The 14807-nt window shown below is 36.1% G+C and overlaps 1 protein-coding gene across 4 annotated transcripts in view; it reads left to right on the top strand.

Annotated features, from left to right (window-relative positions):
- Positions 1-14807, top strand: part of LOC103706593 (DNA topoisomerase, type IA, core) — a 49777-nt gene that overhangs the window by 33448 nt on the left and 1522 nt on the right. For 3 of the 4 annotated variants that reach the window (XM_008790742.6, XM_017842642.4, XM_089928735.1), the window contains 8 exons: positions 978-1049; positions 3986-4093; positions 4211-4287; positions 5549-5632; positions 10701-10812; positions 10950-11039; positions 13007-13072; positions 13186-13281. In XM_008790742.6, coding sequence (XP_008788964.3) covers positions 978-1049; positions 3986-4093; positions 4211-4287; positions 5549-5632; positions 10701-10812; positions 10950-11039; positions 13007-13072; positions 13186-13281 — 705 coding nt within the window. Of the gene's footprint in view, positions 1-977; positions 1050-3985; positions 4094-4210; positions 4288-5548; positions 5644-10700; positions 10813-10949; positions 11040-13006; positions 13073-13185; positions 13282-14807 lie in introns of those variants that run through there. The other variant, XM_088715293.2, reaches the window with a different exon arrangement.

The following is a 14807-nucleotide window of genomic DNA, read 5'->3' on the forward strand; positions in this document are numbered from 1 at the left end:
AGCCGCATTCTGTTACCATATGCAGTTGATTCTTTCTTTTCTTACATTAAGCATACCAAACGGTCGAAACCCTTTTTTACATGAAAATGAACTAATGAAATGCTTAGTGATAGCTAATTGCATTTGATGGCATGGTTTTTTCTTAAAATATGCCTTCACTTGCTCGTATGTTATTCTGTTATATACCTAGCAAAGCTTCTAATATCCAGTTTAAAAGTATGCTGTTTTTCTCTGTCAATGTTTTAAAAGGCGGCTGTGATATGCAGGCGGTTAAGGGACCGTATTGTGCGTATGCAGCATGCAGACTGCATATGCAGGTGCATAAGTGGTTACTATTCTTTAGCTATTTAAAAATAAGCATAATAAATTAAACACAAATAAGAACAATAATGATACTTATATTTTTTGGATGGATAATAATAATACTGGTAACAATATTAACTAACAATTAATGCTTATTTTTTTGTAGCTAATACTCAGTGACAATAATTATAAGATAATAAACATCTTAAATGGTCAATGCCTGTGTTAGGCCCACTTGAAACCCAGATCAAGCCTAACCATTAGCTTGAACCTACTTCCCTTGCTTGGACCCACGTAAGAATGGGTTGGTTATGTGGCTCTAGAATGCTAAGCAGGCTCATATATTAGCTGTACAATAGTAAGCAGGCTGTATATTCAGCTGTGTAATGCTAAGTGGGCTATCTGTTCTCTCCATTTACTGGTGACCACATATAATAACTACATATAAGCAATGCAGTGTGGTCAAGGGACCACATAGCATATTCGAGCCTATAGGCAGTAGTATAAGCTGCATTATAAAACACTGTTCTTCATAATATTTTCCTTTACTTCTATTGTTATTTTGACATCAAGGCAGTTTCCTGCAATTTCATCCATTTGCTAGCTTAATCTTATGATATTTGGTGTTCTAGTTTTTCCTTTGACCTTTTCTTTTTAAATTTCTGCGATTCTAGGTGTCAGCATTTCTTTGCCATCATTTCTCGGAGGTTGCCGATTATAGTTTCACAGCTGACATGGAAAATGAGGTAATTTGTTAATGCTTTCATATGGTATCAATATTATGTTCTCATGAAGCTTTGTCCGGGTGATGAGACATTTGTCTGGTTAAACAGGAGAGAAAACCTTAATATGCTGACATGTTAACAACTGATGCCTAGTTTATGTGTGCATTATAGAATACATACATAAGTATGTATCTTTGCAGGTGCATTTATGTGCATGAGCATTCTGTATTTTTGTGCATGTGTATATATAGAATATAAATGCTCGCAAAGAGGAGGTGGTTAAATCAGTGGACACATTTTTTTTGGTTTTTCATTATCAACCTCAAGTGATTATTTGGTCGGAGATCTCCTTTACTCTGTCTTCTTTAGTGCTGCTAAACTTTGATCATTGATGCGATTATAGCTTATTTAATTCTCAGTAACTGTTGACTAAGGTTTTTAATTAGACTAATTGGAACATGTATTAGGTGATACTTATTTGCATACTTCATTGTGTATGTTATAAATTTGTGATGACGTATGGTGTTAAACATATGATTCATGTTTTCCTAAGTGGAAAATTTAATATCTTTTATGGGTCACCTGGATTTGTTGTTGATTGGTGATTGCCAAAAGGCAGCAAAGGCAATTTCAATATTCTATTTGGTTTCGCATAAACTGAAGGAAAGGAAATAAAAATGGTGTTCCTTTCCTTTTTCCTGTATAAATTATAATATTATCCTATGCAGTAGGTGGTCCTTCCTGTTTATTCAGGTAATATGTAATGGAGGAATACTTATGTAAAATATACTCTTCACTTTCTAGTTTGATCTTTTGATTAGATGGTATTGTTAACTTCTCAGCCGTTCTTTTTTTTCGGTTTATATAAGTATACTATCTGCTAGAGATATTTATGATAGTTACCCACCAAAAAAATAGAGAGCTTGAAAAGATTTTTTTCCCTTTTTGTGTCTGGATTTGGGGGATCGTATGTAAAAAAACAGAGGAAAACAAGAAAATCACTAGGGAACTAGTTCACAAGATTTACCTGCTAATATGTTTTATTGTTCCTGTTTACATTTGTGGGCTTTCCGTATTTGGGAAAATCAAATTTAATCCACTGCCCTCATGAGTCCTGGAAAAACATGAAAGCATAACTATGATTTGTAGTTCAGATGTATTAAAAGAGGGAAGATGACTAATCTTGTTGCCACTGTACCTGCTGCTGAAGACAATGATTCAAATTTTTTTTTCTTTTCTTTTTGATGATGAAAAAGTGTTATACTACTGGAGTTAATTGGTATCAAATTAGGCTACATTATTTGGTTGGAATCTAAAGTTAATTGGTATAGATACACTGCCAAGTTTATTAGAAATTGCACGGGTACAATTTTTTTTAAAAAAATTATCTACATATTCAATACATAAAAAAATGGCCTAATTCATTTTGTGATTTTAAAACTGGTTTATTATTAGGATTACTCTAATTGTTCTTTTAACACCTTATTAGATGTTTAGAACCCCGAAGCACTTGAGTTAATCTGTATCTTTTGAATAAAGTAGTATGTATTATAGGCTGGCTACACCTCCCTCTCCCTCTCTGCACAAAAGAAGGGAAAAAGGCCCTAAGTTCTCCACTTGCTACCCGGTTGTTATTCCACTCCTGCACTCAAATTTTGGGGTTAATCCTGTGAAAAGTGCTCCCTACAGCTTAATTTATCTCTGTAAAGCGCCATTTCAATATGAAGCTTCTTGCCTAAATTTTCGTCAGTTTGGGCTCATATATACAATAAAATCTACCTCATAAGTCAGTTTCTTACTGAAATTCCAAAGTGATCCCTAATTTTGAATTTGTTCCAACTGAAGATGAAATATTTTGGTTTGGTTTTGGATTTTGTCAAGATAAGTTCAGATCACTTTTTAACACTAATTTAGAAGATCGATTCAATCTATTCATGTCTGTGTCAATGAATTTTGTCTTAGTGTTTCTTCTTATAATTGGCTACCGTGGTGATTGCTTGTCTTTTCAAATTCTTGCTCACAACTTCAGCATAAATTTCCTTAATTACCCCTTATGTAGTTCCTTCTGTGCAATTTATGCCCCTGTAATTAATGTGGCCTGTTGTGTTTTGTTATTATTATGGCAGAAAAAGTAAAAAAAAAAGCAGGCCCTTGGATTTGTTGAATATTGTTATGCATCTCAATCAACAGTGTTACGCGATACTAGTTATTTTGCATGTGCAAAACTTGCAGCCTATTCAAAAGAAATGGGCTGAGTTTGATGTACAGTGGGCCGGTCTGATGTAGCAGGCCCCTGTATTGGCATCAAGATATGTATAGATGATGTGTGATTCATATGAGCAAGCTCTGAGAAGATGCACCTGACATGCATCTCAATGCAGACCCAAGAACTTGTCTGATTTAGATCTTCAAATGGTCCAATGAGTATTGGACTTAACCCTATTCCTTGTTCTAAAGGTATTGTGTAATGGATGACTATGATCCCACAGCATGCATGAGGAGTCGCACCTCATAGGATGTTCGACGAGTAAAGACTTCTCAAATATATGCTTTGAAATTTTTAGATGCGTTGTTCTTCATGTTTTCTCACTCCTGGGTTCAAGTCACTGGGACTAACAAAGCATGACCATCCCTCTTTAACATAAACACTGGCTACAAAGGTGAGTCCAGTTATGAGCAACTTCATATTTGCAGTTCAGCCACAAAAAGCTTTGGCATTTAAGTAGTAGATGAGATCTATCAACTGCTTGCTAGATATTTCATCCAACCACATTTTTTACTTGTATGTGGATGGAACTCTATGGAATGATAGTATAAACTGTAGTAAGTGGCCTTATTAGTATTTATTTATTAAAGCTAGTTCCTTTGCATGTTTGCAGTAAATATAGTTGTTCTTATTTGTGTTGTATTAATTACTGTGATCTTTGGCATCATGTGCTTGCTTGCTGTTTGATCAGCTTGATAATGTTTCTGCTGGTTTGACGGAATGGAAGGGCCTTTTGAGAGATTATTGGTCACGATTTAGCAAGTATTGTGATCTTGCAAGTGATACTAATATTCGACAGGTAATGATTTTACTAGTGGGCAGCATGTTTATTTTAGTTCTATAGTAATAATTCTATTAATTTCTTTATATTTTTTATTTTAATTAGTTTTATGAAAAAAGTCTATATGTGTTGCAGGTTGAGAAAATGTTGGAGGAAACTTTTGGTCACGTATTGTTCGCTTCCCTTCCTAACAATTGCAGGGTGTGCCCAAGGTGTTTTTTTATACATTATAATTGTTTTGTTATGATAAAAATAGTTGATCCTAGAACTATGACTGCATGTGCTACTTGGGTTGCCACCTTAGCAGTTGATTTTCCATTAGTATTCTTCAGTGATATCACATCTGAGAAATGAGTCTCATTTCTCAGAAACACGTAATAATAATGTTAGCCGCTTCGCAGTCCTTACTGGACACTGGATGATCATCTAAGTGTCTTCAACTCTGCCCATTTCTGAGATCATGATAAGTAGATGACCACTTGGTTGCAGAAATATATTTATTTAGATCTGCAACTGTCTTCTCCCTTTTTTTTGTTAAAAAAGATGAAGCTTGTTTTTAAGCAGAAAAATGGAACAACCTCCCTGTTTCATTTTTAAAAAAATAAATGGACGCAACAAACTAAAGGAAAACCAAAACATATGTTTGATAACTTGTCTTCAGTATAGTTCATCCAAGCGTTGTCACTTTCATTTTTTTTCTGTTGATCTATTGTCGACATAAAAATAATAGAAAATAACAATGGCACGATCGTAATACTACGAGAATGATCATAAAAGAGTAAACTCTCGTTACTGCTGTACTTTTTTTTTTTTTGCCATCAGACAAATTTTTTTGTTGCCGCCTGTCTTAGCCTGGATACTTTTCCACATAGCTATTTGCTTATTAGTTGTTTCCTGAATGTAAACAAGCAATCAGTAGGCTTTGCATCAAATGTAACATTCTCTACTGTTTAGAACTGGTAAAATTGGAATACCTTTTAGCCTAACCTCCTAGATTTCAGTTAAAAAGTAGATAAATGCTAGCTATATAATTTCCAATTTATGGGTGAAAGTATTCCAATGGTTGTTGGATTCAGTTCACTCTTCTATTAATTGTGTCAGTATATAAATGAGAGGGAGGCATCTGGCAGGTTAACTTCAGGCCTTTGGGATGTACTACTCTCTCGTCTTATGATATAACATAAGATTTTCCTATTGCTTTATAAGAGGAATTAATGCAACTATTTGCATGCATACAATGCACGTTCATGCCTAAGTTATGTGTTCTTCCAGCGTATACATAGCTGCCATGATATCAATATTTTGCTGAATTGACATTTTTGAGTTGGCAGAACTAATGATGGAATCTCCCATCCATGTTTTTTGGAATTGTAACTTATTGGCATAATGTATCTATGCAAATTCAACTAATTTATTGCTATCCACTTCTTCAATTTCGACCATTTATGATTGACTATATTGTCCATTCTGCAGTTGTTCAGAGGGAACCTTGAAATTTAAAGTCAGCAGGTTCGGTGCTGGCTATTTTATTGGTTGTGATCAACATCCCAAATGCAAGTGAGTCATCAGTAAGGACTATCTTTTTTCAGTAATGTACTTTCTTTCTCTGGGCCTCCATCTATGCATAACTTATAATTGGAATGATTTCTTGTTGTTATCACTCATTACTTGGACAAGAATTTGAAATATATGGCCTGTTTTTCTGTTTACTCCAGCATAATTATGAATATTAAATGGGTAACTGTAAGACAAGTTTGATTGCCAATATTTGGCATCATATGCTCTCTGGTAGAATCATCTATATTTGAGAATCAATTAAAATTTGGTCATTGCTTGCTGCAAAAGCTAATTATTGCAAGAGAAGATTCGACAGCATATATCCTGTTGAAACTCCTGCCTGATAAGTTGGGACATAAGGGGTGTCTATTTTCAGCTGTCTTAAGAGCAGTAGTGCAGCTGTTCCCATGAATGTTGTGAACTTGTAATGCACTTGGCTTCGGCATGTTTATGAATGATTGTGGTCCATGAAAGGACTTACCTTGCCTAGGTGATATGCTGTTGGACCCTTTGCCTTTGCACGGATAGGACTACCTGATAAGGGCTTAATTCTAGTTCATTGCTATGACCTCAGTGGATTTACTATCACAGATCATCACATATGGCTTTTTTTGATATTTGAGATAGGAATTCTGTAGATTTATTATTGCAGAATGTCACATTGGAATTATGCAACAGCTCTATTATTTTATGAAAATTGTAGCCAATTAGAATAGAGAGACATAAGCATTTGGACTTACAATTTGAGACCACATAGTGTTTCATACAAGCCAAATTCGGTAGATACCTTGAGTTTTTTTCCCTCCCTCTCAGAGGGGTGGGGGGTGAGGCGGGGGAAGGAGAGGGATGATTTTGGGAATTCCTTTCCAAACCACCGCACTCATCATAGAATTTTTATATGATTAAACCAATGTACCAATATTCTCATTTAATAATGTAGGGATAGATATAGGAAAATGCATGAAAAGAGTTAGAGTGATTATTTGTAGCAGCATGTTTCTTTTGAGCTATTAACATGATCACCACAAATTCTTCAGATTAAAATGTTATCTAATCTTAATACATAAAGTAAGCTCGATGGGTGAAGCATCAAGGTTGATATGTTGGGCTAGAATTTCAGGACTGGCTCGGGTCTAGCCTTGGCCCAGCCCAGGCCTGGCCCAAAGCTCGAGCCTAATAGCAGGCCCTGCCCCACCCTTTCTTCTCTCTCTTTATCTCTATCCCCCCTCGCCCCTCTGTCTCCCTCCAGATCTCTCATCCTCTCTCCCTGTCCAAATCTCTCTCTCCCTCTCCCTCCCTCTCTCTCTCTCTCTCTCTCTCTCTCTCTCTCTCTCTCTCTCTCTTTCTCAATCTCCTCTCTCCCTCCTAGTCTCGCTCTTAATTTCCTCTCCCTCCCGATCTCTCTCCTCTCTCTCTTCCTTCTCCCTTGCTCTCTCTCTCTCTCTCTCTCACACACACACACACACACACATTTTGCACCTGAGAGGCTTGAGAATAGATATGGGCCTGTCTAATCAGGCTCTTGGTCAGGTTTGGGCTGGACTTTGGAAAAACATTTGGGCTCTGGCTTGGCCTGAAGCTTGAAACTTTTTTCCTTAGGATGCGCTGGGGCTGCATAGAAATCCGACTGCACCAGCTCAATTGCTATGTGGTTAAATCAGGTTAGAATCAAAATGAGTATGTTATAAAGGCATTTTGAGTTGATCCTTAAGGGTGGTGGAGAACTAACTTTTACATGCACAAACAACTTTTAACAAGCCCTAGATAAGGGTAGCAACTCGCTTTTCTATCCAAAGGTCGAGAAAGAAGAGGGGAAAACCTAGCGTAAGATGGGTGGAAAGCAGTTGGAAATGTTGACGTTGACCAATGACATAACTAGAATGAATGAGGTAGGACTGAATAGGTAACCCTAAACTACTAGCTTAGTGCTTGTTGGTTATGGTTATATTCATGATGTAGTTTTTATGGGTTTATTCATTGTTTTTTTCATATTTCTCTAGGTTTGGTTTCTGGAAATCAATGGTCAGAAGTAGGTGGTATGGGAACATGGCAATTAAACATATATGTGATGATGTTGATTGTTTCTGTGGGGTTCATAGTTAAATGATATTTCCGCAAGTCCTGGTGCTTTGTGATGCATGCTATTACTTCTTTTGGTTCACAGTTAAGTGATGTTGAAACAAGTATGTGTGCTTCATGATGTATGAAATTAGGAACGATGGGTGATTGTGCTTGACAGCTGAATGTGAAGAAAGTAAATCATATGCATAGTTTCCATATGCATCAAACATGGATTAAAAAAAAAGCAGTGTGAAAGGGCTACAAGAAAGCTGGATCAGATCTGGATGTCTTTGGGTCTTGACTCAGATTTGTTGCAAACCAGCCCAGTGGAGGTTGAGTTTTGATTGCTTAGTGAATGGCTCTTAACATCCACTAGCAATTTGTTCTTAGTTAGGTACAGGGTTTGCAATACCGAGCTCTATAGACACATGGTACAGTTGCTGCATCACATCCAGTGTTGTGCCATGTGTTGGCACTGGGGTGTACCATTCCTACCCGTACCATATGGTAAGCTACCTTTCCAATACCCAGTACTAGTACAATAAACCTTGGGTCTACCTAACCCACTAGCCCTCCTAGATGTGAATTGTGGAAAGATGTTCAGAACTCCTTAGAGGCTCACCATCAGACAGCATTTCTGGCAATCAAGGGGAAGGTTTGAGCAGCATTTTTGTTTACTTCAAGAATTTTCCAAACCACAAGCCTCAATATTCATATTTGTATGTTGATAACTCATGTACTGTAGTGATGACCCTTTTTGGTCTCTGATTTGCATGATTATGCATCTGAAGATGTAGATACACAAAACATATGATAATTAAAGTTAATAAGTGGTCAAGAGAGGACTTTTTATGTACCATGAAGTCTTGGTGAAATGATGTCTTCCAGCTTAGGTAGGCAAAATCGCAAGGGTAGGCTGCTCAGAATATTAGATGGCATTACACGCCTTATCAAAGTGTTTATGGTTCGTTGTACTGGCCCGAATCGGGTGGTATGAGGCGTACTGTACTATACTGGTTCGGTATTGATACCCGGTACGGATGGCATACTGACATTCGGTATGCTGAAAAAAATCTGTACCGTACCGACACTATACTAGGATGGCATCGATACGGGTTCCAGTACCAACATTGCGAACCTTGTGTATGATGGTTAAATTGAAAGGTCCGCTGCATCATGCAAGATCAGTTTGACCCAAGGATGCATGATTTGCATAATAGGTCGTTGCTGCATACCATTTTTCCAGAAGTAGTACTTAGTTAATCTATAGATGGATCTCATGTTATACGATGGAAATATAGGTGTAAATTTTAGTGTGATGTGGGTTTCACATAAAGTTTGTGAATTCGCGAAGTGATTATATATGTCGTGCCTATATTGGGAAAAATAGAAAAAAAATGAAAGACTGAATCAATCCTTGTGGAGTAGGCTTTGTCGGTCAAGGAACAATCAACTAAGTTTGAAGACAATCTATGGGCATCTCGTACCTGATATTGACCTTCTATGGAGAGAGATTCATGGTGAACATGACTTTCAGCATAAGCCAGAGCTGCCATGAAACTTGAAAAGGTAGACCTACTGGTCAGTTATGTAGTTAAGGTTATACCATAAACAAACTTGGAGGTATTTTCAAAACACAATCAAAAGTCCAGACAGTGTGGGAGGAAGGCATCTAGGCAAGGATCAACAAAAGAACAAGATCCACCTCTAAGTACAAAATATAAGTCAAAGGAGCCAAATATGACCAAATTTACCTTTTATTTAACAAAATTAACTTGGGTGCAACTGAGCTTCCAAAGTATTCACACTAATAATAGGAAGTCTGTGGTTGAACTATGGGCCATACTATGAATTTTCCGGTAAGGGAAGGACAATTTGTGGTTGAAGTAGGACATGCTTTATAAGCCAGGACATGAGCATAAATGATAGCTGGAGAGAGAAGAATGTGTCTATAGAAAAGTTTTATACAGTCATAGACTCATATAAAAGATTCACATCTATATCCGCTTAAAAAATTTGTGTACAATAATTGCAGAGTTTCTGACAACTTGATAATTCTGTTCAGTGAAACCAGTATGAGTGTATGGGCACCCATTAGCACTTATGCAAATTCTTACTGACTGGAGGTAACATCAGGCTTTGCTTTACTCATAGGGACTCTTGGGGGTTTCAACAAAACATAATTATATTCATTGGATCAAAAATGTTGTTACAAATTTTTCGTACTTAAATTATTAGATTCATGCTGTCTTACTAGAACAAGTATAAATTTAATGGTTAGTGTGTGTACTTGATATGTATTAACTTATGTCTCCTCCCCAGCCCCCCCAACCCAAAAAAAAAGAAAAGAAAAATCTGTGCATTGTATGCATTCTGGGAGAAAATGGTAGGCAGGCAATGAGAAATGACAAGGGAGAGGGATGGAGGGTATGCTTGGTGCTGCTGCTACATTTTAAGAAGTTCCTGGCAGTCGGAAGCTAGGTTTTTTAGCTTCTCCTAAAAGCATTTTTATTAGGTTTTTCCTGTTGTGGAAGCACTTTGCCGATATTGTCCCAAAATTTTTTAATCTAGGCCAGCTTCGTCAATTGATGCATAGTGCCCTCTACTGGATGTACTGTACTAGTACCGGACGATACTCAGTATGGGATGTACTGATTGGTCCTTCACCGAACAGACCCATATCAACACTGCACCAATACGGTGCTGAAACTGGTATTGCAACCTTGTTTCTAGGAAGTGATTTTTTTGCTTTACAAAGGTACTTTATTGCGCAATACCAAAGATGCCCACAGACGCAGAGGGAGAGAGTTTTGGCTGCTGCATGGTATGCAATAATATAGTTGCATAAAATTTTTTTATGTCTGCCGTATCCAGCCTATTGGTAATTCATACTCAGGTGTTTCAAGAGATTTTTGTGCATGTCAAAAAGTTGTCAATATTCTAACTAGTTGCCAACAATATCCTCTCTTCTATTTGACAAACAAACATATTCATAATTTTGTGACAGGTATATTGCAGGCACCTTGTTTAGTGAGGATGATGATGCTGTTGATCCTGACAGACCCGAGAAGTCATTTCCTCCAAAGTTGCTAGGCTATAGTCCTGAATCTAATGAAAAGGTTTGTTATTATCTTTGCAAGTCTTGGACTTTAGAGTTGCAGTCATATAAATCCAATCAGATCTTTTTTGTATTTAATCTTTACATACATTTCTTATTTATTCTGTATTTTGATAACTGATTTTGTTTTTTATATAGATTTATTTAAAGAATGGTCCATATGGGTACTATGTCCAACTGGGGGATGATAGAAAGGGATACTCACCAAAAAGGGCTTCTATTTCTGAGGTTTGTTAGCGATTACTTTAGCATCTATGCATATGCAGGTTTTGTTTTTCTGGAGAAAGTTGATTTGTGTGAAATAATTGCAAGCTAGATGTTTAGTAATGTTATTAAGGTTTGCAAATGTTTTGACCAGTTAGAATGGGGAAAGTGCATTCAATTAAACCAGGAAACAAACAAGGTTGTTAGTCTGCAGGCATGAATGTGCATCAATGTAGATAAATGCAATAAAGCATGCTAACATGTATGGGAGTTAAACAAGATTTACGAGCGAATATGCGCACTAAAGCAATTGTACCAAGACGTTCGTATTTTCACAAGTTGACACAAGCTGCTAAGCACAGAGGCATGTATGATGCACCCATTCTTGATTGTGAACCATGTGTAGGATTATAAATAGCTCCTTGAATTTGTTCCTCTTTTTTCTAATTTCTATTTCATCCCGCTTAATGTTTTAATGCGGTGCACACAGCTGCATATGACTCCTTGGATCAGCCTTAGCCCTGTTGAAGTTACAGAGTTGCATTCTTGGTCCTGACCCATGTGAATTAGCCAGCCCTGTTCACATCACCCATCTTGATGATTTATTATGTGCTCATAATTTCTCCGAAATGGTTTTCCTTAGAACGTATCTAAGTCATTTCAATGTAGGACAGTCCATATGTTTGGCTCTCTTAGTGCTGATTATTCCAAGCTTCTGTCCTTCTTTTCATCTTGCATAAGTCATTTCAATGTAGGACAGTCCATATGTTTGGCTCTCTTAGTGCTGATTATTCCGAGCTTTTGTCCTTTCCTTCTTTTCATCTTGCAAGAATCCTAAAGAATAATTAGACTACAAATTCTGAGTTCAGTAACATCATCTAAATGGTCAGGAGGAAAATTGCATTCAAAGGAACTCTAATCTGAAAGCTTTTGCTTATCTCTATCGCAATAAGGTTGTTCATGTTCATACAGTCTGCCAAGCAAGATTGTTTTTTCTGCAGAAATGCCTCGTCTGGAATGGAACTAAACCAGTGCAAAGAGCAAAAACTGTCCTATTATATCTCTTATCATTGAATATTAAAAGATGGTGCAGATTACCTTTTTTTATATTTATTGGGTCTAGATCTCTTGAACTTTATTAGATTTACATCCGATCTCTAGGGAGAACAGCCTGCTGTCTTGGCCTTGGATCTGCTGTTATCACCTTCCAAAGTAGAAATCTAGATAATCTTTTATTGGGAAATAAGAAAGAAGGTAAAAGAAAGAATGAAGATACAAGAAAGAACAGGGGAAATAAGAAGCGCTGTGGAAAAGAGAATAGAGATGAGTCATTCAGTCATACATCTGGCAGTTCCTATATTATTAAATTACAGTGACCACAAAACAAAAGTTTGTAATGGCAAAAATACACCTGTAGTACAGCTAATAACAGAAATGCAGCTAATAACAGAAGCAATTGAGGAAATTATTTTTTTAGAATGTTTTTACATGACATTAAACATTCAATGCAAGGTTTAAAGTCTTATACTAGTATCCATTACCTGTACCTTACTAGTATAGCAAATATTCATATGGTATGGTACTGTCCAGACTCCAGACACTTAGTATGCCTATTGGTGCCGGCACAACAAAAGTGAGATGTAGTAACATGTGTTGGTATAGTGCGGTACTGAGGGGCATTTTGGTGGAGGTTTGTTCTTGATACAATGTAATATCACCAGTATGGACCTGTATGATACAATACATCAATCCATGATTTGATGCTTTTTCAAGCTGAGGCAAGTAGAAATTTCACAAAAGATTGTCAATAGAAAAGTTATTTGAGGGAAGTTTGTTATGCATTCTTTTTTATACTTTTGATGTTCAGGTTTAAATTTATCCTACTTTTTGATCTCGTTTACTTTTAGCCTCTGACTACAATGATTGGGGGGGGGGGGGGGGGGGGGGACTCACTTTGAGAAAGTTGAAGCTGATGCAAATCTCCGTTTCAGGTGAAAGATGTTGAGTCTATTACATTGGAGGATGCTATTGAGCTATTGCAATATCCTATAACATTGGTATGCTTCATTTTGATAAACACTTCGTAATTACCATTTCTTTTCTTTTTTATCTTTATGCATATGATAATGTTTCAACATTTGAACTTTTGTTCCATACCTTTGCAATATAGGGAAATCATGCCAAGGATGGATATCCTGTTCTATTGACACACTCAAAATTTGGATTTTCTATTAGGCATCGTCGAACTGTTGCTCCGGTACCTAAGGTATTGCAACTTATTTATTGCCTATTGAGGTTTCTCTTGACAGCAGATGTTGTACTCTATTTTTGCACGTCTCTTGATAAATTTGATAGAAGCACCAGATCATTAAGAGCATATTTGGTTGTCTAGAATGGAAATCATGCCTATTCCTAGGAATTCCCATAACCTTCTAGGATGATTTGATTTTGATTTCTTTGTTTGGATAAGTCCAAGTAATCTTTGGGGATGAGGCAAACCTGATAGCATGTAGCAAAATATACTAAATTATCAATGCTAATATTCCTAATATTAATGTTAATATAATAGTATTATGATTCATAGGAATGATAATACTAATACTGATAGTAATATAATATTATTATATTATAAAATAGAATGATAATGATTAATAAGATAATGTAATTCATAAGTAATATAATATTATCATACACAGCATTATATCAATTATAATTTTTGAACTATATAATTATAACAATATAATATAATGTAATATATAATAATGCCATTTTTGCAGATTAGTCCTTGAAATCTTTTATATTGACATGTTAATATCTATATTTTTTTTAAAAAAAAACCCTTCTAAAGTTCTCTGTTCATACAAATTGATTCTTTTGTTAGTTTTTGTTGATTGAACCTTGGTTGAGATTAACCAGGCAAAAGGACAAAAGCCTTTATCCTAATAGCGAATGAGCTTTAAAACTTGGCCTCTTCTTGCTCACTTCGCCCTCTTGTTGCTCGGCACTTGCTGCTAGAGGACCAATGGTGGAGGGGCATGGTTAGGAGTTTGGTTAGCTTTGAGAGTTAGGGGCAAAAATATCCAAAAGATATGACATTAACGATGTTAGAAGTATAAAAGTAGAATAGTCCATTCTCATATAGCTAACTTAACCTAAAGAACCTGTAAGAAATAAGTTACTAGATTTTAGAGATTAAAATATAAATAGTAAAAAGATAATGATTGATATGCAAATATGAGTGATTTCAGGGGTTAATATGTAAAATATATTAATAATATTGATATTATTAATATAATCTTGTAACAACATCTTAATCTTTTACTATAACATTGTATGATATTAGTATCGTTATAATATTTTCATATTAATATTAATGTTGATTTCCAATTTTTCATATGAAAACCTTTGTCATTATATGGACAAATATAAATTATGTTACTTATCTTGATGCTTCCCAAATTTTCATTTGAAGCTCATAGTTGTCAGCAAGGTACACCGTTTTGGTACTGGACTCCATATTAGTGCCATCTTATTATTATACTGGTATGCCTGGTATGGAGGTTGGTGTGGCGAACCGAACGTTGGTATGCATTCCGTACTGCATACCGATACCAAATTAGTACGATATGGCATACTCTGTACCGTCCGGTTCGGTATGGTATGGCGTACCATGGTTGTCAGTATAGTCAAGGCATCATGTTAATCTTGGAAAGGTTTTGGAATAGATGAGCAAAAGCTGCAGAAGTGAAAGTGCAATAGTTGGAATGGTTTTGAAATGGATTGAAGCATCTG

Source organism: Phoenix dactylifera, chromosome 2 (assembly GCF_051530095.1).
Source record: "Phoenix dactylifera cultivar Ajwa chromosome 2, Ajwa_hap1_PhDact_Kaust_v1.1, whole genome shotgun sequence".
In the NCBI taxonomy this organism is placed as follows: domain Eukaryota; kingdom Viridiplantae; phylum Streptophyta; class Magnoliopsida; order Arecales; family Arecaceae; genus Phoenix; species Phoenix dactylifera.